This window comes from Rhodamnia argentea, chromosome 6, assembly GCF_020921035.1.
Source record: "Rhodamnia argentea isolate NSW1041297 chromosome 6, ASM2092103v1, whole genome shotgun sequence".
In the NCBI taxonomy this organism is placed as follows: domain Eukaryota; kingdom Viridiplantae; phylum Streptophyta; class Magnoliopsida; order Myrtales; family Myrtaceae; genus Rhodamnia; species Rhodamnia argentea.
In genome coordinates, this window is record NC_063155.1 from 25,361,497 (window position 1) to 25,389,426 (window position 27,930).

A 27,930-nucleotide genomic window follows, 5' to 3' on the forward strand; every position below is an offset into this window, starting at 1 on the left:
GAATCCAAATTGTGTAAGCAATACCAACTCTTGTCCTATGTTTGCTCAATCTTTTTCTTAAAGCACATTTCTACTTTCTATCTCCATGCGTGTTTATGGTGGTTGAAAATGGTGGATGTTAGTTTTTTCGACCCATCTCCTAATCTGTCTTCATCCACACGTATAGGGAGAGCTTATTCCTGTTCTGATGACCAATCTCAATATCTTTATAAGTCTACATTCCTTTTCTTATCATACTTGTGGGATCTTGTTTTACGGCCAAGGTTGTGTTCCATATCTGGTATACCCTGCTCCAAAACCATTCTCTTTGGTGCTATGTGAATTGTGACTAGTCATTTTGACTTCTCGCCACCAAGAATTTGGTCCACCTCCTGTAGACAAAACTATGCCATTCGGTTTAGTTTCGGCTTGGAACAAGCGCAGACGAAGCAAGTCTGAAGATTGCACCGACCCCTGTATGTTCGTCCCACTCCCCTTACATCCACTTCTTTCCTTCCCTATAATTTTGCTTACACACACACACACACACACCCCAAATGGAGACGCATTTTCTGTCAACATAACATGTTTGAGCTAATATGAAGATGTATAGCTCATTGTTTAGGACTTGCGAACGTCGCAGGGACTTATAAGCCGGTTGAGTTGTGGCAGCTGGACGATCAAGCTCTACGACCTGCAAAAAGACACCACGGATCATCAGTATTTACTCTCAAGGAAATGGAAGAGGCTTCTTCTTCTTTTAGCGATGGAAACTTTCTTGGCAAAGGAGGCTTTGGACGAGTCTACAAGGGAACCTTGAGATCAGGAGAGGTACAAATAAAACTGAGGGCAAATAATTTGGAGTAACCAAAGAGAATGCTCTACAGCCCTGTTTGCGTGATTCAGAATGAATGTCATGCTGAAGAAAGAGATCAAATGTGATTTTTTGAGGCCTCATAATCCAGTTAATGTGATTTCTCGCTCTGTCTATACCCAGATTGTTGCAATCAAGAAGATGGAGCTACCACACTTTAAAGAAGCCGAGGGCGAGCGCGAGTTCCGTGTGGAAGTCGATATATTGAGCAGGCTTGACCACCCGAACCTGGTTTCCTTACTTGGCTATTCTGCTGATGGAAAGAACAGGTTCTTGGTATATGAATATATGCGTAACGGAAACCTCCAAGACCACTTGAATGGTTGGTTTTTCCGTGCGTAATCTCTATGTAAGCGCATAATTTGTGGTCGAGTTCATCCTAATTGCTAACTATAAGTGTAGGAATCAGAGAAAAGAAGATGGAGTGGCCTCTAAGGCTCAAAGTGGCACTCGGCGCTGCAAGGGGACTCGCTTATCTCCATTCAGGTTCTTCCATCGGAATTCCGATTATTCATAGAGATATGAAATCCACTAACATTCTTCTAACAGCTGATTTTGAAGCAAAGGTAAGATAGCTGAAAATCTTTTTTGCAGATAATTCGGTAGTATTTTTCTTTGGAATGAGATTCACCTGTGTTTTCAACAGATATCCGATTTCGGGCTCGCAAAATTTATGCCGGAGGGCCGCGAGACATACGCCACAGCCAGGGTGCTTGGCACTTTTGGCTATTTCGACCCTGAATATGCATTGGTATGCAAGTTGCTACTTCCACCATTCCTTAGTGTCGAGCATGGTCACAAAGCACCATTTCCTAGTTGTTTTTCAGATTGCCAGTGTGTCTATCAGCTCCGCAAGAGCTCATATTAGAAGTTTGATATAGATTCATTGTCTCTCCTCTGGCAACAGACAGGAAAACTCACCTTGCAAAGTGATGTTTATGCATTCGGCGTGGTGCTTCTCGAGCTCTTGACAGGGCGCAGAGCCGTGGACTTAAACCAAGGACCGAATGACCAAAATCTGGTCCTACAGGTAAGATAATAGCCTTTCTAACAATTTCAAGACACTGTAATTTCATACTAAAATCATGTGGCTAAACAATCCGCTGCGAATTGCAGGTGAGGCACATCTTGAATGACCGGAAGAAGATGCAGAACCTGATAGATCCCGAGATGAACCGGACTTCATACACAATGGAGTCCATGACCATGTTCGCGAACCTGGCATCACGCTGCGTCCGTCCTGACAGCAGGGAGAGACCGCCGATGGCCGAATGCATCAAAGAGCTTCAGCTGATACTGTCCACGAATTCCAAAGGCATGAACATGGCTTTGCATAAATTTGGTTATCAATGGCTCAGACCTACTTCAGGAGGTTTTCTTCTCTAGAGACAGAAGACTAGTTAAGCCCATTGAAGAAATCCTTAATCTCAACTAAGGAATTAATGAATCTTCAGCAGATATGAGCTCAATGAAGAGACTAGGATTTCTGAATGGCAGCAGAGACGATCTACAGTTGAGGGGGAATAGAGAGAGTGAGATAAATGACAACTAAGAAGAAATTAATCCACACTCGGTCCACATTTGCAAAAATTAATCTCTTTTTTCAAGTGGTGCTCAATTACATCGAAACTTTCCTCTTCGGTTCTCTGTATAATTGGAGACTCGCGTGGGATTACTGCGAAGATCATGCTTCTTCGAATCATCGTGATGTTGAATTAAAAGCTCTGTTTGTTTGGCGAAAAAAATGAATGATTTTGAAAAATATTTTCCTTAAAAATGATCACTCATAATCCTTGAAATCATCAATCAATAACATGTGTTTCATTATGGACAACGGTTTATATCTAAACATTATCGCAGACTGTGAATTTTCTTTCCGCTTGTTCATTTTTGTAAGTAACGCAAGCGATTGTATTTAACATAAATATTTTTCAAATCATTCATTTTCTGCGAAAAAAATGCAAAGATACAGCCGGGCAAAGTTTGTGGCTTTAATTAGTTGAGACTCATAGTACACGTGTCTCTGTCATGATCTGATGGCCTTACATGATGATAAAGAATGAGGGAAGTCCTCACGAAAATAACATTACTACGTGATAAGATTAGTCTGAATCATTTAAGCTTGGTGAAAATCGATCATTCAAGTGAAAATCACCACCATCCAACTTCCTGCTGGAGTCTATCGGATGAAAATTTCATTCATCGTGCTTGCTTGACATGGAGATCACCTACCTGATCATCTCTCCGCCGCTCTGCTCCATCTCTTGATCGCCTCTAACAGTATCGCGTTCCATGTGTCTATGGGCCCTGGCAAGCACCAATGCACGCAGTCATTCTGCACGCGGTCCTTCACCCCGTCGGCGAACGGGAACGGGTGCATGTATGGGCCCGGATGGCCGTCCGGCCGCATCAACGACAATTTGGTTATGTCCAAGGCCTCGAGCCTAATCCCTGAGAAATCCCTCGCATCCGCTTTTGCAGCCTCCACTTCCTCCGCCAAACTTTTTCTCATCTCCGCCTCCATTCCTTCGAGCAACTTTTCACCTTCCTTATAAGGCTTCGTCTTCGGACAAGAACCGAACTTGTCCCAGTCGCCCTCAAAATGCGCTGGCGGAAACATCGTCACGAACACATCCATGGCTCTACCACTGGCCCTGGTCCTAGCAATCAGGGCCTTAAGCGAAGTCCTCAAGGCCTTCCTCAACACGTCGTAGAAACCGATTTCGGTATAGTTCAAGCCGGAGCAGTAGTGGCAACCCAGGGCAGAACCACCCTCGAAATACACAGCAGGATGAACAAACCAATGCCCGACCGACAGGACCACCATGTCCAGCGAACCCAAGTCGCCTGCCCACCTCTCATTCACAGAGTCCAAATACAACTTGTTGTAATCGGGGAAATTCTCCTCACCCTTAACTAGAAAAGGTGACCAGTATGCCGAAATGGTCATGTTGTGACCGGGGAAATTCCACTTCCTAAATTTGTCGACCCATCCATCACTATACACTAGGGTTGGGTCAGAAACAGAGGACAGCATGCAGACGAGAGACTCTAGCTGGTTCCTGGCCAGGGAGTCACCGACGAAGGCGACATTTTTGTTCCTGACAAGTTGGAGAAATTTGGTCGGTTGAAACCTGGGTAGGTGGCATTGATGGGGCTTCCACCTCCAATAGAGGTAGTCCAAATCAGGCCTGCCGTGCACCATGCAATTCCGGCTATCCTTTATCGCGCCACAAGTCGTCCCATTGTATAGAGGGGCCGACTTGTCGGGGACCCACTTGCCACTGGCGTAGTCACAGGGAGCAGGAGGAGGAGGAGGGGCTTCAGGGACTGCATTGCCTCCGGCTTCTGTTTTTTCAGCTGAAACGAAGAGAAGAACACCGGCAGGAACAAGACAAAAAAAAAATGGTGTTAGAGTTTTTACAGAGAATTCCAGATTCCATCAAGCAAACCAGAACCCAGCATTGCTAATGCGGGTCGTCTAATCACTTGGTGAGCGAACGCGAGCATGTTACCTTGACGGGGGGAGGAGAGAGAAGGCACGACGAGGATGTGGTCGGAGCGAGGAAGAGGGTAGAAGTGCAAGCGGAAGAGAGCTAAGGGAAGGATGGCGTAGATGGTGTAAGGCAAGAACCTCCAGAAGGAGAAGAAGGTCGTCGTCGTCGAGTGTTGCTTATTCTGGTCTTTGAATGGGCTCGAACCACCCATCTCTTCTCTCTCTCTCTCTCTCTCTCTGTGGGGGCCGACGGCTCTGCTTTTGGTGATTGGTGTCCGAAAGTTTCAGGCATTTAACGCAGAGAAAGAGAAGGCAACGTGAGTTCTCCACAAAAATATTCTCGTTATCAACCACAGTTCATACGTGCCTCGTAAATAATAAAAATATTTTTTCGTTCATTTATTTCATTTCTATAAACGACACAAGCGATCATTTTTAGATAAAATGCTTTTCATATAATTTATTCTCGGCCAAAAAAGTAGCCAAAATAATTGTTTTGATTACCATAAAATACACGTTTAATATTCTTCCACTGAGGTGATATTAGGGCCACGCTTATCGCCTTATTCGATACGCACGTGGGCGTAGCCGTTTGCGTGTAATAATAAATGATCAAGTAAAATTATGGAAACCCTGTGTTATTACAAGAAGCAACAAAATGTCTGAACTCGAAAAAGTACATCCGAGACTCGACATGAAGAAAAAAGCTTTCATATTTCCACTCTACCCGAAGAACATAGCAAGAAAAAAAAGTCAAATTGTTCTAAATGTTTAAGCATGTGAGATTTTGTAAGACTATTGCCAACTGTTCTAAAAGCTTAAGTCGCTAGATGAATGCGTGATTTATTATTTAATTATTCTAACAATCTTTACATCCAATGACACATTAATTTTTGTCAAGAACCAAAATCTGTTAAAAAATGGTTAATATCACGAAAAACATCAAATTACTACACATGTAATAAATTTATCCTAAAATTGTTTTGACCACAAAAGTCCCAAATGGATACACATCTAACAAATTTACCACAAGTCATTTTTTTTTTACTACTAAAAACTCCAAACAGGTACATATGTGGTAAATTTACCCTTAACTAATTTTTTGATCATAAAAAATTTCAAACTGGTATACTTGTGACAAATTTACCATGTGTTAGTTTTTGTTAAATTTATCGTCAAATTGTTAAGTTAGATGACACATGACATTTAACGGGTGTATCGGTTCGGGGTTCTTATACTCTGTTTATCACATATGTATCGGTTTGGACTTTTTCGTAGCATTTGACGAAAACTAATAGAGAATAAATTTGTCGCATGAGTAATTGAGGGTTTTGGCGGCCAAAAAATTAATTTGGGGTAAATCTATCATATGTGTATCAATTTGGAGAAATTCATCCCAAGTGCACTAATTTAAACTTTTTTGTGATTAAAAAATAATTTATGATAAATTTATTATAAATATATTATTTCGAGTTTTTTTTTTTTGTGATATTAACCTAAAAAAAAGGGGCAGTTCGATCGAGAGATCGTCGCATTTTTTTCATTTTTTTTTTCACATTCAGATTTTGGTGAACCCGAATTTTGAGAGAAAACGTCAACTCGAATGAAGCCCTCCAGGTCGAAATTCCTATTATTTTGTTTTCTTGGGGGGAGGCATGTCGTGCAATGCATGTCGCATTGCCAATTTGTCGGGCAGAGGAAGAGGGGACAGAAGAAAAGAAGACCTTAACTCCGAACTAATCGAGGCATAACTAAATTATTCATGTCGTTGGAGACCACGTATATTGATAGCTCATAATATCTAGCTTAGAATAATCTACACAATCTTTTCCGAGCCCGAGGATTGGATCTTATAACACTCCAATCCCTTAATTCCGAACTAATCGAGTGATAGCTTGTCCAGGCATAACTAAATTATTCATTAACGTGCGCAACGCTAAAGTGGCTTTGAGATTAATAAGATTGCTTATCTCCAGTTGTTTCACGTTTTGACAGCCAAGGCACGACGTAATGAAGGCTTAAAAGAGAGCATTAGTCAAATTGCTCAGCAAAACTTAAGATTGAATCTACACTAAACAAATGGAGACATCGATAAGTTCGTTATTCATTAATCAAATCCGGCAGAGCATGTGCTCATAAAGATTAGCTTACCGACACAATTACTAGGTACTGCTAATGAACTTAATTACATCCGCTTTCAACATGGGGGAGATGTTTATTTAAGAGGATGTGACGCAGATGTCGAGCGGTATCGCGGTCGGCGAGGCGCGAAGAGTGGGTTGACTTTGTCAGTCAATCCGCCACAACCCACGATGCGGGAAACGTGGTTCGAAGAAGCATCGAGCACTAGCAGTGCAGCGCACGTGTGACCCACCCACAATGCACTCTGCTTTCTCCTTATTTTATTGCGTCTTAGGAGGATCATCTTCCGGTCAGGAGAGGCATTGTAGGTAGAACGACCCTGTTCTGAAAATTAGAAGACGACGACCTTAGCAAGGCGGTGTGTACCGATTCTGCCTTCTTGCTCTCGGTTTGACTAATCGTGCAGGCATGTCGATTAGAGTGTGTAAATGACTCGTTCACTTGTGTATTTTGATTGTATGAATACGATAAGGTCCGTGTATACCGACATCACCAAAATAACATTTTGACGTGACCATGCTTCGTTGTGAATGACGTGGATAAAAATTGGGTGGGTCCAACAAATCTGATGGGATCAGAGCTTCCAAAGTCAAGACTCAAGAACCCTTGGAACATCAGCCAAGTACAAGGACAGTCTATGCAATCTACCGTCTCATTGAGCATTCCAACACAACACGAAAGGCATTCAAAGTCCCTCAATCTCTCTAGGGCTTTGAGCATGCAGTGACTAAGTTTCAATCGCAATCTGCAGACATGGACAGTGAGGGATTATCCAGCAGAGCTAATGTTGACACTCCTCACTTGAGTCATCGTGACAATACAGTCCACCATCGTGGCTCTGATCATGGAGAAAGACGTGAATGCTTGGATGTTGAAGCCCGATTCAGAGTCGATGACCATAGTTTACTTGGTAAGCACCAAGCACAGAGAATGCAACCGTTGCAATTGTTAAAGCTAAATGCACTCCTGACTAGTAGATTTGTGCTTGATAACTTCATGGGCAATTGATCTTTCATAGGCATTTTTCAGGGTAGCTATAAGGAGTGTGACTCACGCTTTGGGTGTGCAAGAACAAAAGGCCTGTCTACATCTCCATGTTTAAGCCACTTGGCATGATCATTGCCTCATGCGATGGGGGTTTCTTTGCTTGGCGACACTCTTTATCTTGGAAGGCATGAGCACATTAAATCTTATTCTAAACAAAAAGAAAACATGAGTTAAGATATCTGTTGTTGGTATGTTGCATGGACTTGAATCAGTGTCTTGCTAATCTTTCTTCAAGACAGTAATACATGAAACTAGATCCAAATTGTGGGTGGTGTGCAGTGTGACCGGAGAAGTCATAATAGCTATTGGTTTTTATGCCGTCATATGGGGGAAAGCCGAGGAAGAGAAGGCGGTCCGAGAAAGTGGAAGTTTCAGCTTCGAGTCTTCCTCTCCTAAAGTACCTCTTTTGAACAAACCCGTGGAAGCATAGCGCATCTCTTATCTTGACCTCTGTCAGGTTTCAGATTCAGATTTGCATACACAGCCAGGCTCAAACAGGAAACTTATATAGAACAACATGCCGTTTTGTTCTTATGTTTGTATGGTTAGATGCTTTTTTGAGATAAAACAGGCTAGCTTGTACGTTTATGACTTTAATGCCATATAAATACATTGATGTTTTCCTCCTCTATTGTCCTGATGAGGATTCTCATTGTAAGCTGCTCAAGCAATTTGCTGATCTGGTTAAGCAATACGGCATTACCAAGTATCTTTTCCCGCATCCTGGCACTGTAATGGCTTTTTAAAGATGGAGCTTCTGTCTTTGGTTGCGGTATACAGTTCAACCGGAAGTCCATATTCCCCTAACGTTAAGCAGGACTGTTCAACAGATGTTGACTGAAGAAACGAATGAAAAGGTCCTTTCAACTGATGCCTTTTCCCCCTTCTTGGAAGCAAACAAAAAAGCAACCAAATGGTTGAGAGATTTTTTAAATTGTTGGTTTACAAGCAAAATACAACAAACAGCTCAGAATCCAAATGGAGTAAGCAATAACAACTCTTTTCCTTTGTATGCTCAATCTTTTTCTTGAAGCACATTTCTACTTTCTGTCTCTGTGTGTTTATGGTTGTTGAAAACGGCGGATGTTAGTTTTTTTGACCCATCTCCTAATCTGTCTTCATCCATACGTATAGAGAGCTTATTTCTGTTCTGATGACCAATCTCATTCTATTTATAAGTCTACATTCCTCTTCTTATCATACTTCCGGATCTTGTTTTACGGCCAAGGTTGTGCTCCATATCTAGTATACCCTGCTCCAAAACCATTCTTTTTGGTGTTATGTGAATTGTGACTCGTCGTTTTGACTTCTCACCACCAAGAATTTGGTCCACTTCCTGTTCCTGTAGACAAAACTATGCCATTCGGGTTAGTTTTGGCTTGGAACAAGCGCAGACGAAGCAAGTTTCAAGATTGCTCCGACCCCTGTATGTTCATCCCACTCCCGTTGTGTCTACTTCTTTCCCTCCCTATAATTTTGCTTATGCATACACGCACACTCACCCCAAATGGGGATGCATTTTTTTCTCAGCATAATGTGTGGGAGCTGATATGAATATGTGTAGTTCATAGTTTATGACTTATGAACGTTGCAGGGACTTATAAGCCAGTTGAGTTGTGGCAGCTGGACGATCAAGCTCTACAATCCGCAAGAAGACTCCATGGATCATCGATCTTTACTCTCAAGGAAATGGAAGAGGCAACTTCTTCTTTTAGCGATGGGAACTTTCTCGGCAAGGGAGGCTTTGGACGAGTTTACAAGGGAACCTTGAGATCAGGAGAGGTATAAATAAAACTGAGGGAAAATAATTTGGACTAACCAAAGAGAATGCTCTGCAGCCCTGTTTGCACAATTCAGAATGAATATCATGCTGAAGAAAGAGATCAAATGTGGTTTCTTGAGCCCTCATAATCCAGTTAATGTGATTTCTCGCTTTGTCTATACCCAGACTGTTGCAATCAAGAAGATGGAGCTACCACACTTTAAACAAGCCTAGGGTGAGTGCGAATTCCGTGTGGAGTCGATATATTGAGCAGGCATGACCACCCGAACCTGGATTCCTTAGTTGGCTATTCTGCTGATGGAAAGAACAGACTCTTGGAATATGAATGTATGCGTCATGGAAACCTCCAAGACCACTTGAATGGTTGGTTTTTCCACACGTAATATCTATGTAAGCGCATCATTTGTCGTCGAATTCATGCTTAATTGCTAACTGTAAGTGTAGGAATCAGAGAAAAGAAGATAGAGTGGCCTCTAAGGCTCAAAGTGGCACTTGGCGCAGCAAGGGGACTTGCTTATCTCCATTCAGGTTCTTCCATCGGGATTCCGATTATTCACAGAGATATGAAATCCACTAACATTCTTTTAACAGCTGATTTTGAAGCAGAGGTAAGATAGCTGAAAATCTTTTTTGCAGATAATTCAGTAGTAATTTTCTTTGGAATGAGACTCACCTGTGTTTCCAACAGATATCCAAGTTCGGGCTCGCAAAATTTATGCCGGAGGGCCACGGGACATACGCCATGGCCAGAGTACTTGGCACTTTTGGCTATTTCAACCCCGCATAAGCATTGGTATGCAGTTGCCACTTCCACCATTCCTTAGTGTCGAGCATGGTCGCAAAGCACCATTTCCTAGTTGTTTTTCAAATTGCAGTGTCTCTATCATCTGCGCAAGAGCTCATATTAAAAGTTTGATACAGATTCATTGTCTCTCCTCTGGCAACAGACAGGAAACTCACCTTGCAAAGCGATGTTTATGCATTCGGCGGGGTGCTTCTCAAGCTCTTGACGGGGCGAAGAGCCTTGGACTTAAACCAAGGACCGAATGACCAAAATCTGGTTCTACAGGTAAGATAGTGACCTCTCTTAACTATTTCAAGAAAAAGTTTGACACGCTGTATGTTCGTACAAAAATCATGTGTCTAAACAATGCGCTGCGAATTGCAGGTGAGGGACATCTTGAATGACCGAAAGAAGTTGCGGAACCTGATAGATCCCGAGATGAACCGGACTACATACCCAATGGAGTCCATGACCATGTTTGCGAACCTGACATCGCGCTGCATCGGTCCCGACAGCGGGGAGAGACCGCCGATGGCCGAATGCATCAAAGTGCTTCAGCTGATACTGTACACGAATTCCAAAGGCATGAGCATGGCTTTGCATAAATTTGGTTATCAATGGCTCAGACCTACTTCAGGAGGTTTTCTTCTATAGAGACAGAAGATTAGTTAAGCACATTGAAGAAATCCTTAATCTCAACTAAGGAATTAATGAATCAGATATGAGCTCAATGAAGAAACCAAGATTTCCGAATGGCAGTGCAGACGATCTGCAGTTGAGGGGGAATAGAGAGAGTGAGATAAATGACAGCTAAGAAGAAATTAATCCACACTCCGTCCGCATTTGCAAAAAATATTTTCTTTTTTTCAGGCGGTGCTCAATTAAATCAAAACTTTCCTCTTTGGTTCTCTATATAACTGGAGACTCACGTGGACTTATTGCGAAGATCAAGCTTCTTCAAATCACCGCGATATTGAATTAAGGCTTTGTTTATTTGGCAAAAAAATGAATTATTATGGAAAACATTTTTTAAAAAAAATGATCACTTATAACTCTTGAAATGATTAATCAATAACATGTATTTCATTATGGACAGGTAGTTTATGTCTAAACATCAACGCAGACCGTGAATTTTCTTTTCGCTTTTTCATTTGTATAAGTGATGGAATCAATTATATTTATGAAGATTTTTTTTTGGATCATTTATTTTCGTTGAGACAAATGCAAAGTTTTTGGCTTTAATTCGTTGAGATGCTCACAGCACACGTGTCTCTGTCAGGATCTGATAGCCTTACAAGATAAATTATTTTCACACAATTAATCTGGAGGAATAGTTTGGCCCCATTTGATATCAGTCCGATAAGAAGGAGGGCATGGACTCCAAAAAGAGCAAAAGGGTAAAAAATGAAAAAAAAAATTACATTTCACCTTCAGCTTTCTTGTAAATGATGGATGCTCCGTGGCTACCGTAATTGTTAGAATATGTCTCGAGTTTAAATTTGAAGTAAAAATCTGAAATAAAATAAAAGAAGAAGAAATATAAGACCAGATTTTTGGATTGTAACATTCCAATTGTCTGTCGGAGTGGTTGGACTGAAATTGGAAAGTCCAAAGTGGACTTTGAAGTTGATGTGGTCAACATGGGTTCTCATATATAAATATCTCCTTAACGCTGGATTGGGGTCTTCTTGATTTGGGCAGGCCGTTCTCTCTCTCTGAGTGCTATGGGTGACTTTTATAGGTACTGGGTGCTTGACAGAGGGTATTCGTGCAGCGATGATTTATTCGTGAAATTACATCCAAGAAGAATTGATGTTCGAGAAATTAAATCTTGTGAGATATTATTTCGCAAGAAATTATGGGGTTAAATACTACACAAGTTATTGGATGTAATTGGAGGCTTGAAAAATACTGAGAGCGTTTGAGTTACTCGAGTGTGGTTTATAATTTCCATTGATCGCTTGATCTATAGTGGAATTCGTTGCTGCTCTCCTTGTGAGTGTATGTCTCAATGACTGAATCACGTAAATCTAGCATCTTTTATTTTTTTTCTTGTTTCTTGTTTTGTCTATTTATTGTTCGATTGCTTGCTTCAGTGCAATAATTAATATCAGAGCTAGGCTTGCTTGAATTGAAGCAAATAAGAAGCTAAAGTGAAAATTGAAAGATTTGATGAGAAGAATTTCGGTTTACGGAAGATGCAGATTGAGGATTATTTGTATTAGATGAACTTGCATTTACCCTTATCCGGGAAAAGCTAGATACAATGAAGCAAGCCGACTGGCAATTGCTAGATAGACGAACGATAGGTGTTATTCAGGTGACGTTGGCTCGTAACATTGCGTTTAATATTGTCAAAGAGAAGACCACTACGGGTTTGATGAAAGCCCTATCAGATATGTAGGAGAAGCCCTCTACCATCAACAATATTTATTTGATGCGACATCTATTTAATTTGAAGATGAGAGAAGGTGCGTCAGTTGCTAATCATATCAATAAATTCAATGTCATTGTTAGTCAATTGAGTTTAGTTGAAATTAAATTTAAAGACAAATTATGTGCTTTGATTCTGTTATCTTTATTGCTCGATAGTTGTTATATCATTGTTCTTGTTGTTAATAATTCCTTTAGGTCGACACGTTTGACGTTTGATGAGATTCGAGATTTAATTCAGAGTGAGAATATACGTAGAAGAGAATATGGTGAATCTATATCTACTACTTTAGTAGATAAAAATAGAGGAAGAACTAGTACTTATGTTAGCAGAAGTAATATAAACATGAACAGATGTAGTTAGTCTAGGATTGGTAGTGTTGTTTGTTGGAATTGTGGCAATATGAGGCATCTTAGAAGGGATTGCCTTACGCTAAAGAATGAGAAGGGTAAAGGAACTAGAGTTGAATCTGCGGATAATGTTGCAGCTGTAGCCGACGGTAATTTGGATAATGCTGATGTTGTATTATCGTCCACCGAGGATTCATCATTTGGCAGGTGGATTATGGATTATGGTTGTTCTTTTCATGCTACACCAAAAAGAACTAGTTTATTACTTATCAATACATGGATAGTAGTAAAGTGCAGCTAGGCAACAACGCTGAATGCGATGTTAGAATCGGAATGCATGATGGTATTGTGAGGACATTGACTGGAGTGAATCATATTCCAGAGTTAAAGAAAAATCTAATTTCCTTGAGTGTCCTAGATTATGCTGGGTTTTGGTATTCTTCATAGTGTAGTGTTCTGAAAATTGTTCGAGATGCCTTGGTAATGATGAAAGGAAATAAGCATAGTGGCTTGTATGAGCTTCAAGGTAAGACAGTGATGGAATTCGTCGTGAAGACGGCGAATGCATCTATTCGAAAGTCCGAATTGTGGCATGTGCGTTTGGGACACATTAGTGAGAGAATCCTGAAAGTTCTGAGTGAAAGGAACTTATTATATGGCTATTGCTGACGTATTAAATGTATGCGAGTACTGTGATTTAGATCGGTGGCTGAAAATGCAATTTAGTGTGATTGTCAGAGAAATCATGGAAATTGCGGAATCAATTTATTTGGATGTTTGTGGATTGTCATGTTTCCTTCAAGGGAGAGTGCTAGATTTATGCTTACAATTGTAGATGACTACTTGAGAAAAACCCGAGTGTTTGTACTTAGACACAAGTTTGATATTGTTATCGGGATCATGCGGTTGAGAGCTTTGATCGAAAAGAGACTAGTAAAACAATCAAGCATGTGTGGACTGATAAAAGCATAGAGTTTTGCTCGAAACTGTTAAACAAATTATGCATAAAAAAAGGCATAGTGAGAAACCACACTAGTGCTAATGAACCACAATATATTTCAGAATTGATTAGCAGAATATTACTAGATACGGCTCATAAATGCTCTCTAGTAGTGGTATGGCTAGGAGATTTCTAACGGATGCACTTACTACGGCAAGCAATTTGAAGAATAGATCTCCATCTACTGCGATTAGATGTCGGACTCCAGAAAAAGCGTGGTCGGATAACATTGTTGAGTATTGTGTTATTAGAATATTTGTTTGCCCATGTTATGTTCGAGTTAGTGATTGTAAGTTTGATGGAAGAGTAAGAAAGTGCATGTTCCTAAACTATGCACAAGGTGAGCAAGGTTATCGATTGTAGTGCCTAAAATTAAATTCACATATTATCGGTAGAGAGGTTATATTTGACGAGCCTCTAGTACTTCGGGCTAGGAATAATTATAGCAATGCTTATTTAGATTTAGACGGTGTTCAGCTTGAGATAGAATTACAACTAGAACTCTTAAGGTAGCAGGTACTAGCGAAATAATCGATATAGATAGTATTTATAGCGAGGTGGAGCTTGTAGAGTCAATAGTTGTCGTAATTGCCGATATTGACAAGGTGCTTATTCGATCTCTTGATAGATATGGATGCAATGGTGGTTTTGGTTTATTTGTTATAGAGGAGCTTATATCGGTTAAAAGTGCATGCGCGATTGGTGTTCTGATGAGGTTCATGATTCTAGCGAAGTTCAAGCGCAGCTTGGACTTGGAAGACGTCTATGGCGATTGAGCCCATTGAGGCTGTTGAGAAAGTAATAGCGAAGTTCGAAGTTCTAGCGAAACGATTGTGACATGGCTCAAACGTTAATCCAAAGTGGATATTATTAGAATATGTCTCGAATTTAAGTCTGAAATAAAAATATGAAATAAATAAATAAAAGAAGAAATATAAGACCAGATTTCGGATTATAAGGGTGCGTATGGTAACGTTTTTGTTCCCGGAACAACTTTTGGAACGGAAACATTTTTTTTTGTTTCTGTTCCCGGCTACGATTTTTTGGAACAGAAACGCGTTTGGTAACTACAAAAAAAAATGTGTTTAAAAGCTTTGATAAAAATTCGTCATCTTTGAGAGTGTGAAGGAGTAGTCAAGGAACATAGGGTTGCAAAAAGTGTTCCTCTTGCGTTATAAAATGTATTCAAAAGCTTTGATAAAAAGTGTTCCGAGAACAAATAAACAAGTATTTTTTGTTTCTCGTTTCTGCTCCAAAAGTGTTCCCATTTCTGAAAATTGTTTCCGGAACATTTTGGGAACACTTTTTTACCATACGCGTTTTTGTTCCCAAAGTATTTCGGAAATACTTTAAGAACAGAAACACTTTTTCTGGGGCGTTACCATATGCACCCTAACATTCTTATTGTGTGCTGGAGTGGTTGGACTGAAATTGGAAAGTCCAAAGTGGACTTTGAAGTTAACGTCGTCAACATGGATTCTCATATATTAATATCTCTTTAATGCTGGCTGGGTTCCTCTTGATTTTGGCAGAAGCGCCATTCTCTCTCTCTGAATGCCGTGGGTGACGTCCATCAGTGTTGGGTGCTTGACAGTGGGTCTTCATGCAACGAAGATTTCTTCATGAAATTACATCCAAGAAGAATTAGTATTCAAGAAATCAAATTTTGTGAGTCTGAGATTTGTAGATTTAAACACTACATGAGTTATTAAATGTAATTGAGAGCTTAGGAAATATTGTGATTGTTTGAGTGATTCAAGTGCGGTTTGTAATCTCCGTTGATCGCGTGATCGATAATGAAATTCGTTATTGCTCTTTTCGTGAAAATAAGTCTTTATGACCGAACCACGTAAATCTGGTATTCTTTAATTTTTTTCTTATTCTGTCTATTTATTATTCGATCTGTTGATTCCGTACAATAATAACTATTTCTTTTTTCGTGTTTCTCTTCTTGGGAGCAAATAAGTTCATGTGTTTTTTTTTTTTTTTTTGGTTGATATCTGAAATTTGCGCAGCTCCCTTTGCTTGTGGCTTCTCATGCCGAACAACCCTGGAGTGGAGAACAAGGTTTTTAATAAAGAATAAGGTAAGTCCTCACGAAAATAACATGACTGCATGATAAGATTAGTCTGAATCATTTAAGCTTCGTAGAAAATCGAGCTGCATGAAACATAAAAATGGAAATAAAGTGAGAAGAATTTCTTTCTCTCAAGAGTTTCATCCGAGACAGAACTATTTCATCGTTCTAGAGATTACAAAATTACCACCATGCGACTGCCGGTGTCGTCGAATGGACCCGATGAAAATTTCATTCATCGTGCTTGACATAGAGATCACCTACCTGTTCATCTCGCCGCCGCGCCATCTCTTGATCGCCTCTAACAGTATCGCGTTCCATGTGTCTATGGGCCCTGGCAAGCACCAATGCACGCAATCATTCTGCACGCGATCCTTCACCCCGTCGGCAAACGGGAACGGGAAAATGTATGGGCCCGGATGGCCGTCCGGCCGCATCAACGACAATTTGGTTATGTCCAAGGCCTCGAGCCTAATCCCTGAGAAATCCCTCGCATCTGCTTTCGCAGCCTCCACTTCATCCGCCAAACTTTTTCTCATCTCCGCATCCATTCCTTCCAGCAGCTTTTCACCTTCCTGATAAGGCTTCGTCTTCGGACAAGAACCGAACTTGTCCCAGTCGCCCTCAAAATGCGCTGGCGGAAACATCGTCACGAGCACATCCATCGCTCTACCACTGGCCCTGGTCCTAGCAATCAGGGCCTTAAGCGAAGTCCTCAAGGCTTTCCTCAACACGCCGTAGAAACCGATTTCGGTATGGTTCAAGCCGGTGCAGTAGTGGCAACCCAGGGCAGAACCACCCTCGAAATACACAGCAGGATGAACAAACCAATGCCCGAATGACAGAACCACCATGTCCAGTGAACCCAAATCGCCTGCCCACCTCTCATTCACAGAGTCCAAATACAGCTTGTTGTAATCGGGGAAATTTTCCTCACCCTTAACTAGAAAAGGTGACCAGTAGGCCGAAATGGTCATGTTGTGACCGGGGAAATTCCACTTCCTAAATTTGTTGTCCTCTCCATCTCTATAAACAAGGATGGGGTCAGAAACAGTGGACAGCATGCAGACGAGAGACTCTAGCTGGTTCCTGGCCAGGGAGTCACCAACGAAGGCGACATTTTTGTTCCTGACAAGTTGGAGAAACTTGATCGGTTGAAACCTGGGTAGGTGGCATTGATGGGGCTTCCACCTCCAATAGAGGTAGTCCAAATCAGGCCTGCCGTGCGCGATGCAATTCTGGGCATCCCTTATCAAGACACAAGTCGTCCCATTGTACAGAGGCTCCGACTTGTCGGGGACCCACTTGCCACTGGCGTAGTCACAGGGAGGAGGAGGAGGAGGAGGAGGGGCTTCAGTGACTGCATCACCTCCTGCTTTTTCAGCTGAAGCGAAGAAAAGAACACCAGCAGGAACAAGAAGAAAAAAATGGTGTTAGAGTTGTCACAGAGAATTCCAGATTCCATCAAGCAAACCAGAACCCAGCATTGCAAATGCGGTCGTCTCATCACTTGGCGAGAATGTTACCTTGACGGGGAGAGGAGAGAGAAGACACGACGAGGATGTGGTCGGAGCGAGGGAGAGGGTAGAAGTACAAGCGGAAGAGAGCTAAGGGGAGGATGGCGTAGATGGTGTAGGGCAAGAACCTCCAGAAGGAGAAGAAGGTTGTCGTCGTCGTCGTCGTCGAGTGTTGCTTATTCTGATCTTTGAATGGGCGCGAAGCCTCCATCCTCTCTCTCTCTCTCTCTCAGTGGGCTTACGGCTCAGCTTTTGGTGATTGGTGCCTGAAAGGCATTTAACGCAGAGAAAGCAAGCTGTGGGAAGAAGAGAGAAATACAAGTATTCTTTCGTTCGTTTGTTCATTTCATTTCCCTCGATACAAGCAATCATTTTTTAACAAATATTTTTTATAAAAAAAAAAGCACCTTAAGTGGCCAAAATAATTGTTCTGGATACCGTAAATTACACGTTTAACATTCTTCCACTAGGGTGATATGCACGTGGGCGTAGCTGTTTGCATGTAATAATAACAACTAATAAGGTAAAATTTATGGAAACTCTGCGTTATTGCAAGAAGCGACAAATTGTCCGAACTCAAAAAAGTACATCCGAGACACGGCAAGAAAAAAACGTTTTCATATTTCCACTCTACCGAGAGAACATAGCAAGGAAAAAAAAAAGCCGAACTGTTCTAAAAGCTCGAAAAAGTACATCCGACAAGAATTTTTTTTTTTCATATTTCCACTCTACCTGGAGAACATAGCAAGCAAATTAAAAAAAAAAAAACCGACCTGTTCTAAAAATTTAAGCACGTGAGATTTTGAAAGACATTGACAATTATTCTAAAAGCTTAAGTTGTTAGATGAATATGTGATTTGTTATTTAAATATCCTAAGAATCTTTACATTCTATGACACATTAATTTTTGTCAAGAACCAAGACCCGTTAAGAAATGGTTAATCCCATGAAAAATATCAAATTAATACACATGTGATAAATTTATCATAAATAATTTTTTTATCACAAAAGTCCCAAATTGATAAACATCTAACAAATTTACCATAAATTATTTTTTTTACCACTAAAAACTCCAAACCAGTACCCATGCGATAAATTTATCCTGAATTAATTTTATGTTCATAAAAAATCTCAAATTGGTATACTTGTGACTAATTTACCATGTGTTAGTTTATGTTAAATTTACCGTCAAACTGTTGAGTTATATAACACATGACATTTGACGGATGTACCGGTTTGTAGTTCTTACCCTCTATTCGTCACATGTGTATTAGTTTGAAGTTTTTCGTGATATTTAATGAAAACTAATAAGGGTAAATTTGTCACATGTATAATTGAGGTTTTTGAGGGCCAAAAAATTAATTCTAGGTAAATCTATCATATGTGTACAGTTTGGAGAAATTTGTCTCAAGTATACCAATTTAAGGTTTTTTGTGGTAAAAAAATAATTTAGGGTAAATTTATTATAAATATATTAGTGTGAGATTTTTTTTTTTTGGTGGTATTAACCCTTAAAAAAATGGAGGCACTTCACTTGAGATATCGTCGATATAGTACATATGTATCCCAATATTTTCATTAAAAGCGTGAATTTCATAACTAATTATAAGGTACAAGATTGAATCGAGAGTGAGTGATCATGTCATATATTGGAGACCACGCACATTGATAGCTCATAATATCTAGCTTAGAATAATCTACATGATCTTTTTAGATCCCGAGGATTGGATCCTACAACACTTTGGTCCCTTAAACCCGAATTAATCGAGTTATAGCTTGTCCAGGCATAACTAAATTATTCATCAAGTACGCAACACTGAAGTGGCTTTGAGATTGATAAGATTGCTTATCTCAAGTTGTTTCACGTTCTGATAGCTAAGGCACGAGACGTAATGAAGGCTTAAAATATAGCATTAGTCAAATTGCTCGGCAAAACTCAAGATGGGATCTACACTAAACAAAGCGAGACACACTGGTTAATCATGGAGTGCAGGCAGACATCGATAAGTTCGATATTCGTTAATCAAATCCACCAGAGCATGTGCTCATAAAGATTAGCTTACCGACACAACTACTAGGTACTGCTAATGAACTTAATTACATCCGTTTTCAACATGGGGGGAGATGTTTTAGTAAACGACTATTTAAGAGGATGTGACGCAGATCTCTCGCGGTATCGCGGTTGGCGAGGCACGGCGAGTGGGTTGACTTTGTCAGTCAATCCGCCACAACCCACGGCGCGGGAAATGGGATTCGAAGAGGCATCGACCAGTGCAGCGCACATGTGACCCACGCTCGCGCACTCTGCGTTCTCCTTATTTTACTGCAATCTTAGGAGGACCATCTTCCGGTCACGAGAGGCATTGTAGGTAGACCGACCCCGTTCTTAATCCGAGTTGTCCAAACATCAGACTAACTTGAAAGAAAGAGAACAACGTTGCATCACACACGTTAGGACTAGACATCTATATCGACTTCGTCTCGACTCTGATCCGCCGGTTTTGGGCAAAAGTCAATTCCTGTGACTGACAATCGCCTACGTGAAAGGAAAAAAAAGAGAGGAGAAAACTGATATTGCAAAGCCTCTTGCCACCTCCTCTCCCGTTTCCTCTCTTACTCAGTTTTGGTTTGGGGAGAGGTTTTAAGCTGTAGCTCCTTCATTGGCAGCAAATTGGAGAGGAGCTTGATATGGACAATATCATCGTCCACTAGATCTTAATGTGTATGTCATGATGGCGGTTGGCTGGTGGCAACTCATTAAAAGTGGTGATTAAACCCGTCAACGTGGGTCATAAACTTATTTCTTACCTTATATTTGATGAACCGCATTGTTCCATGTGTTAGTTATTTAGTAAATGTGCCATAAATGAGTCCAGAATTGTTGGTTTACAAGCAAAATACAACAAACAGCTCAGAATCCAAATGGAGTAAGCAATACCAGCTCTTTTCCTTTGTTTGCTCAATCCTTTTCCTTGAAGCACATTTCTACCTTCTGTCTGTGTGTGTTTATGGTGGTTGAAAATGGCGGATGTTAGTTTTTTTGACTCATCGTTTTGACTTCTCACCAAGAATTTGGTCCTCCCCCTGTAGACAAAACTATGCCATTCGGGTTATTTTCGGCTTGGAACAAACGCAGACGAAGCAAGTCTCAAGATTGCTCCGACCCCTGTATGTTGGTCCCACTCCCCTTACATCCACTTCTTTCCTTCCCTATAATTTTGCTTATGCATATACACACACACACACCCCAAATGGAGATGCATTTTCTCTCAGCATAACGTGTTCGAGCTAATATGAAGATGTGAAGCTCATAGTTTAGGACTTATGAACTTCACAGGGACTTATGAGCCGGTTGAGTTGTGGCAGCTGGATGATCAAGCTCTACGACCCGCAAAAAGACACCATGGATCATTGGTCTTTACTCTCAAGGAAATGGAAGAGGCAACTTCTTCTTTTAGCGATGGGAACTTTCTCGGCAAAGGAGGCTTTGGACGCGTTACAAGGGAACCTTGAGGTCAGGAGAGGTATAGGTTAAACTGAGGGCAAAACAATTTGGGGTAACCAAAGAGAATGCTAGTGCCCTGTTTGCGCAATTCAGAATGAATGTCATGCTGAAGAAAGAAATCAAATGTGATTTCTGGAGTCTTCATAATCCAGTTGATGTGATCTTCTCACTTTGTCTCTACCTAGAGTGTCGCAATCAAGAAGATGGAGCTACCGCACTTCAAAAAAGCAGAGGGCGAGCGGGAGTTCCGTGTGGAAGTTGATATATTGAGCAGGCTTGACCACCCAAACCTAGTTTCCGTAGTTGGCTATTCTGCTGATGGAAAGGGCAGATTCTTGGTATATGAATATATGCGTAACGCCACTTGAATGGTTGGTTTTTCAGCGCATAATCTCTATCTGAGTGCATGATTTGTCGTCGAATTCATGCTAATCGCTACTTGTAAGTGTAGGAATCAGTGAAAAGAAGATGGAGTGGCCTCTGAGGCTCAAAGTGGCACTCGGCGCAGCAAGGGGACTTGCTTATCTCCATTCAGGTTCTTCCATCGGGATTCTGATTATTCGCAGAAATATGAAATCCACTAACATTCTTTTAACGGCTGATTTTGAAGCAAAGGTAAGATAGCTGAAAATCTTTTTTTTTAACAGATAATGCAGTTAGTCTTTTTCTTCGGAATGAGATTCACCTATGGTTTCGACAGATATCCAATTTCGGGCTCACAAAATTTATGCCGGAGGGCCGCAAGACATTAGCCACAGCCAGAGTGCTAGGCGCTTTTGGCTATTTTGATCCCGAAACTGCATTGGTATGCAGTTGCTACTTCCACCATTCCTCAGTGTTGTGCATGGTCACGAAGCACCATTTCTTAGTTGTTTCTTGGATTGCCAGTCTCTCTATCATCTGCGCAAGAGCTCATATTAGAAGTTGGATACTATCTGCTGGGACGATGACTCCATCTACATGTTTATCTATTCAAATCACAATGCCCTACCCACTGAAAAAACAGAACGTGGAGCTGTTAAGAACTTGACTGGTGGACAGAGCAGGTTCTAGAAAAGAAAGTGTCGACTGAACATCAGTCTCTGAAAATGTCATATGATCCAATCATTGGGGCTAAAATGTTTCGCTTTATTTACACTTGGCGGGTGCCGGCATGTGTGTTTTGTTTTCGCTTCAAGTGCCGAAACAGATTCATTGTCTCTCCTCTGGCCACAGACAGGAAAACCCACTTTGCAAAGTGATGTTTATGCATTCAGCGTGGTGCTTCTTGAGCTCTTGACGGGGCGAAGAGCCGTGGACTCAAACCAAGGACCGGATGAACAAAATCTGGTCCTACAGGTAAGTTAATAACCTTACCTAACAATTTCAAGACACTCGGTTTTCATAACGGAAATCATGTGGCCATAAACAATGCACTGCGAGTCGCAGGTGAGGCACGTCTTGAACGACTGGAAGAAGTTGCGGAACCTGATAGATCCCGAGATGAATCGGACTTCATACACAATGAAGTCCATGACCATGTTCGCAAGCCTGGCATCGTGCTGCATCTATCCCAACAGCGGGGAGAGATCGCCGATGGCCGAATGCGTCGAAGAGCTTCAGCTGATACTGTACACGAATTCGAAAGGCTTGAACATGGCTTTGCATAGATTTGGTTATCAATGGCACAGACCTAGTTCAGGAGGTTTTCCTGTATAGAGACGGAAGAAGATAGAAAAACAGGACACGACTGAGAACGTACATTAAAACTCTGGTCTTTTTAACCCTGCTGTTTCCATGTATTATGGAAAGCTTTAACCTCGGGATTTAATACCGTAGAGATAAATCTTTTAATTGTTTTCGAGTATGCGATTCCAATGCTGCACTGAGAAAGTTATATTGATGAAGAGAGAAATCCTTTTATCTCAATGAGACCAACCTAAGAACTTCAGATATGGCGTAGATTTACAGACTCTGTGATCTACCTGCATCTATAGGAAAGTATAGATGAGCAGAGAAAGTTACTAACATGTTGCAAAAATTACCATCACGTCTTGAAAATTACTAAGCATATCTGGCGAAATCCTTTTGTCTCAATGAATCTTCCGCAGATATGAGCTCAATGAAGAAACTAGGATTTCTGGATTGCAGTGCAAGAGATCTGCAGTTGATGGGGAATAAAGAGAGTGAGATAAACGACAGCTAAAAGAAATTAATCCACACACATTTGCAACATTTAATTTCTTTTTTCAAGTGGTGCTCAATTACATCGTAACTTTCCTCTTTAGTTCTCCATATAATTGGAGACTCACGTGGTCTTATTGTGAAGATCAAGCTTCTTCGAATCACCCTGATGTTAAATTAAGGCTTCATTTATTTCGCCAAAAATGAATTATTGTGGAAAATATTTCCCTTAAAAGTAATCGCTTGCATCGGTTGTAATAATTGATCGGTAAAAGGTGTTTCATTGTGGACAATAATTTCTATCTAAACATGGTCGTTGTGGCGAAATTTTTTCTAGCTCTTTCATTTTTACAAGCGATATAAACAATTATATTTAGAAAAATATTTTTCAAATTGTGTTCATTTTTCGCAAAACAAATGCATCCTAACATAAAGGAAGATATGCCGGGCAAAGTTTCCGGCGTTAATTCGTTGACATGCTCACAGCACATAAGTCTCTGTCATTCACATTGCGAGACACCGATAACAGCAAAAGGGTAAAAAGAAAAAACGACGTGACCTTTGGCTTTCTTGCTGGTGATGCTCCAATGGCCACTGTTACTATTTCTTCTTTCGCGTTTTCTCTTCTTGGTAGCAAATAAGTTCGTGTGTTTTTGTTGATATCTGAAAACGGGAAATGAAAAAGGTTGCCTTGGATTCCAATGGCTGGAACTTCAAACCAAACCATAGGGACCACTGCAGAAGACTTTGATTGCTTTTCTGCACTTTTGGGAGCAAAAGGCAGATAGCGGATGGACAGCAGACTCGTGAAACTTGCCCGTCTCCCTTTGCTTGTGGCTCCTCGTACTGAACAGCCCCCCGGAGTGGGGAACGAGATTTGCGAAAGAGCAAGACAAAAGTCCTCACGGAATAACATTACAAAAGACAACCAAGTGCGGTAGAGCCACAAATTCCTTTCAAGACAAAAACTGAAGTCTAGCACATTGCCCTAAACTAACCGAAGATGAGACTTTCTGTCCATGAACAGAATAAAAGAACTGGAGAAAGGCAATCAGTTTCCTCTATGAATTCTAGCTGTGGTATCATTTTTGTGCATAAGGCAAAGATCACACCACCATCTTCGAAACAAATCCCGTTCTCTGGCAACATTAGAACCTTCCTTCCTTCAGTTTCCTCAATCATTCCCATTGTCTTCCTTCGAAGCGATCCATATTTGGTCACTGCGTTTCATCCGAGACGGAATTGTTTCGTCGTTCTACCTCGTCTATTTGTCTCGTTCCGGAGATTAAAGATTCGCCACCGAGCCACTGCCGAAGTCATCGAATGACGGATGCAAACTTCATTCATCGTGCTAGATCTAGAGATAACCTGTTCATCTCTCCGCCGTTCCATCTCTTGATCGCCTCTAACAGTATCCCGTTCCATGTGTCTATGGGCCCTGGCAAGCACCAATGCACGCAATCATTCTGCACGCGGTCCTTCACCCCGTCAGCGAATGGGAAGGCGTACATGTACGGGCCCGGATGGCCGTCCGGCCGCATCAGCGACAATTTGGTTATGTCCAAGGCCTCGAGCCTAATCCCCGAGAAATCCCTCGCATCTGCTTTCGCAGCCACCACTTCCTCCACCTCAATTTTTCTCATCTCCGCATCCATTCCTTCGAGCGGCTTTTCACCTTCTTGATAAGGCTTCGTCTTCGGACAAGCACCGAACTTGTCCCAGTCGCCCTCAAAATGCGATGGCGAGAACGTCGTCACGAACACATCCGTCACCCTGCCACTAGCCCTGGTCCTAGCAATCAGGGCCTTAAGCGAAGTCCTCAAGGCCTTCCTCAACACATCGTAGAAACCGATTTCAGTATGGTTCAAGCCGGGGCAGTAATGGCATCCAAGGGCAGAGCCACCCTCGAAATACACAGCAGGATGAAGAAACCAATGCCCGACTGACAGAACCACCATGTCCAGCGAACCTAAATCGCCTGCCCACCTCTCATCCACAGAGTCTAAATACAACTTGTTGTAATCAGGCCCTGAGCTTGATTTCTCCACACCCTTAACTAGAAAAGGTGACCAGTATACCGAAATGGTCATGTTGTGACCGGGGAAATTCCACTTCCTAAACTTGTTGTCCTCTCCATCTCTGTACACAAGGATGGGGTCAGAAACAGAGGACAGCATGCAGAGGAGAGACTCCAACTGGTTCCTAGCCATGGAGTCACCAACAAAGGCGACATTTTTGTTCCTGAGAAGTTGGAGAAATTTGGTCGGTTGAAACCTGGGTAGGTGGCATAGACGGGGCTTCCACCTCCAATAGAGGTACTCCAAATCAGGCCTGCCGTGTGCGATGCAATTCTGGCCATCCTTTATCGTGCCGCAAGTCGTCCCATTGTAGAGAGGGCCCGACTTGTCGGGGACCCACTTGCCATTGGTGTAGTCACAGGGAGGAGGAGGGGCTTCAGTGACTGCATCACCTCCTGGTTTTTCAGCTGAAACGAAGAGAAGAACACCAACAGGACCAAGACACAAAATGGGGTTAAGAGTCGTTACCGAGAATCCCAGATTCCATCGAGTAAACCAGAACCCAGAAGTGCAAATGCGGGTCTCATCAGAGCGAACGCGAGAACGTTACCTTGACGGGGAGAGGAGAGAGAAGGCGCAACGAGGATGTGGTCGGAGCGAGGGAGGCGGTCCGTGGGAGACTGGGGGACAGGGAGAGGGTAGAAGTACACGCGGAAGAGAGCCATGGGAAGGATGGCGTAGATGGTGTAAGGCAAGAACCTCCAGAAGGAGAAGAAGGTCGTCATCGTCGTCGTCGTCGTCGAGTGTTGCTTATTCTGGTCTTTGAATGGGCTCGAACCACCCATCTTCTCTTCCTCTCCCTCTCTCTCTCTCCCTCTCTGAGTGGGCACTGTTTTGCTTACGGCTCAGCTTTTAGTGGTTGGCATCTGAAAGTTTCAGGCATTAAACGCAGAGAGAGAGAGAGAGCAAGGTGAGGGAAGGAGGGGAGAGAGAGAGAGAGGATCGAGTCAAGACAGAGGAGTCGCGTCCAAGGAATACTCCCAATTAATTCTGGGGTTGGCCAACCAATTCAACTAAACAAATGAAGATAGTTCCGTGTGCTTTGCCCTCTTCCTTTCCGGAACCTGTGATTCTCTCTCTCTCTCTCTCTCTCATCATCAGACTCTCTCTCTACTGTGGTGTCCAGCGTCAGCACTGCCATACACAGTTCCGATTCATCTCCTTCTTTCGTTTTTGCGCTTAGTATTATTATTGCGCCCCTCACGAACGAGTAATCAATCCGTCCCCTCTTTCGAACGATCTCATCATCTCTATAGGTTGGGTTGGATTCTTCAACAATGACTTTTGAAAATAGGGAAAATAATAATCTAATGCAGATAGTAAATGAAGTCGATGGCTAGGTTCGGTCGGCTTCGCAAAAAACGAATGATATATCAAGTATTTTTCTTGAAAATAAAAACAATCATTTATATTGTCCGAAAGAATCAGTGGATAAAATTTAAAAAAAAAATTAAAGTGCCCTTATTTTCTAAAATATGAAAAATTTTATTTCAAATGAAGATCTGGAATACGTAAATTATTTCAAAAAATAGCTTAATTGAAGGACGTTTTTGTCCTTTACTTTATTGATATTTTCCTATTTACCTTTTTAACTTTTCTTTATGTTTTTTTCTTCTTCTTTTTTCCCTCCCTTCCCCTCTCCTCCCAGATCATCGCCGTCCTTAACTCTCCCTTGAGCCGGCGTCAAGCTACTCTCGCTCGGGTCGGTGTCGGACGAGGGCGGCCTCGCTAGCCACAGCGAGGGTATGCTCGCGTCGCCTGGGCGGGCGAGGGCGACACTCGCCAGCATCAGCCCAGGCCCAATTATCGAAGCCACGTGACGAGGAATCTCCATCTCACTATCTCATTTCCTCCGAATCCCATTATGGTGAACTCACCAGCTCCATCCCAATTGTCAGACACGAGAGAGAGAGAGAGAAGTTGCAAATTCAAGCACGAGTACAAATCCTTTTTCTCCTCTCCATCTCATGATATCATTTCCTCAAAATTCCATCCCACCACCTCTATTTCTTCTCTCTCCCTTTCACTAATTGTAGCACGACTCCGCATTAGCTCGAACGATGACTGCAATCCATGGCGTCCTCCACCGTGATTCCCCGGCCATCGGGGTCCTTCATCACCAACAAGGTGAGTTCCAATGCCAATGTCTTTCATCATCATCAGCAAGGCGAGGGGGCCCTCACTCGACGCTAGCCTGGACGAGGGTAGCCTGATGCCACCCAAACGAGAGTGGCTTGAGTCCGACGATGGCCCAAGGAGGGGAGAGGAGGGGAAAAAAAAGAAAAGTAAAAAAGAAAACTATAAAAAAAAATTAAAAAAAATGACAAAAATGTCATTTGGCTAGGCTTTTCTTTCAAATAATTTGAGTATTTCAAGCCCTTATTTGAAATAAGATCCACTTATGCCTTTATTTGAGAAAATGATGGCACTTCGGGTATTTTATAAAAAAAAATTCAAGTATTATTCTTTCAAATAATTTAAGTATTTCAAGCCCTTATTTGAAATAAGATCCACTTATGCCCTTATTTGAGAAAATGATGGCACTTCGGGTATTTTTTTTTTAAAAAATTCCATAAAATTATTTTCGTTCATTCCAAACATCTTTGTGGACGATAGAAATATTTTTCGTTCGTTCGGTTACGTAAGCGATACAAACAATCATTTTCAGAAAAATTCTTTATAGAGCCTTCATTTTCCGTGA

At 41.7% G+C, this 27,930-nt stretch overlaps 4 protein-coding genes and 1 pseudogene across 11 annotated transcripts; 3 read left to right on the plus strand and 2 right to left on the minus strand.

Moving 5' to 3' along the window:
- The first annotated feature begins 225 nt into the window (after positions 1-225).
- Positions 226-10,917, plus strand: LOC115755721 (probable serine/threonine-protein kinase PBL28). 5 transcript variants are annotated; one of them, XR_004017152.2, is made up of 9 exons: positions 228-455; positions 623-810; positions 977-1,175; positions 1,256-1,419; positions 1,500-1,604; positions 1,761-1,883; positions 1,970-2,385; positions 9,316-9,320; positions 10,895-10,917. XR_004017152.2 is itself a non-coding variant. In XM_030695248.2 (7 exons), the coding sequence occupies exons 1-7, from the start codon at positions 386-388 to the stop codon at positions 2,237-2,239; spliced, it is 1,110 nt and encodes a 369-aa protein (XP_030551108.1). In that variant the 5' UTR covers positions 227-385; the 3' UTR covers positions 2,240-2,552. The 5 variants fall into 5 exon arrangements, 3 of the variants coding, with proteins under 3 accessions (XP_030551129.1, XP_030551108.1, XP_030551096.1); XR_004017153.2 differs by lacking the exons at positions 9,316-9,320; positions 10,895-10,917 and having other exon boundaries at positions 227-455; positions 1,735-1,883; positions 1,970-2,199; XM_030695248.2 differs by lacking the exons at positions 9,316-9,320; positions 10,895-10,917 and having other exon boundaries at positions 227-455; positions 1,265-1,419; positions 1,970-2,552.
- Positions 3,026-26,380, minus strand: LOC115756330 (xyloglucan O-acetyltransferase 1-like). Of its 2 annotated transcripts, XM_048279903.1 has the most exons (3): positions 26,035-26,380; positions 4,369-4,563; positions 3,029-4,213 (listed from the first exon to the last, which is right to left on the minus strand). In XM_048279903.1, the coding sequence occupies exons 2-3, from the start codon at positions 4,559-4,561 to the stop codon at positions 3,090-3,092; spliced, it is 1,317 nt and encodes a 438-aa protein (XP_048135860.1). In that variant the 5' UTR covers positions 4,562-4,563; positions 26,035-26,380; the 3' UTR covers positions 3,029-3,089. The 2 variants fall into 2 exon arrangements, with proteins under 2 accessions (XP_048135861.1, XP_048135860.1); XM_048279904.1 differs by lacking the exon at positions 26,035-26,380 and having other exon boundaries at positions 3,026-4,213; positions 4,369-4,650.
- On the plus strand, positions 7,553-24,057 carry LOC115755783 (annotated as a pseudogene).
- Positions 15,926-26,028, minus strand: LOC115755711 (xyloglucan O-acetyltransferase 1). 3 transcript variants are annotated; one of them, XM_048279902.1, is made up of 2 exons: positions 25,780-26,028; positions 15,926-17,350 (listed from the first exon to the last, which is right to left on the minus strand). In XM_048279902.1, the coding sequence occupies exons 1-2, from the start codon at positions 26,012-26,014 to the stop codon at positions 16,227-16,229; spliced, it is 1,359 nt and encodes a 452-aa protein (XP_048135859.1). In that variant the 5' UTR covers positions 26,015-26,028; the 3' UTR covers positions 15,926-16,226. The 3 variants fall into 3 exon arrangements, with proteins under 3 accessions (XP_048135859.1, XP_030551904.1, XP_030551085.1); XM_030696044.2 differs by lacking the exon at positions 25,780-26,028 and adding an exon at positions 17,493-17,694; XM_030695225.1 differs by lacking the exon at positions 15,926-17,350 and adding an exon at positions 24,073-25,636.
- On the plus strand, positions 21,951-22,858 carry LOC115755771 (probable serine/threonine-protein kinase PBL28). The gene is made up of 2 exons (XM_048279905.1): positions 21,951-22,326; positions 22,417-22,858. Exons 1-2 carry the CDS (start codon positions 22,084-22,086, stop codon positions 22,684-22,686), a joined length of 513 nt encoding a protein of 170 aa, XP_048135862.1. The 5' UTR covers positions 21,951-22,083; the 3' UTR covers positions 22,687-22,858.
- Positions 26,381-27,930: the final 1,550 nt, after the last annotated feature.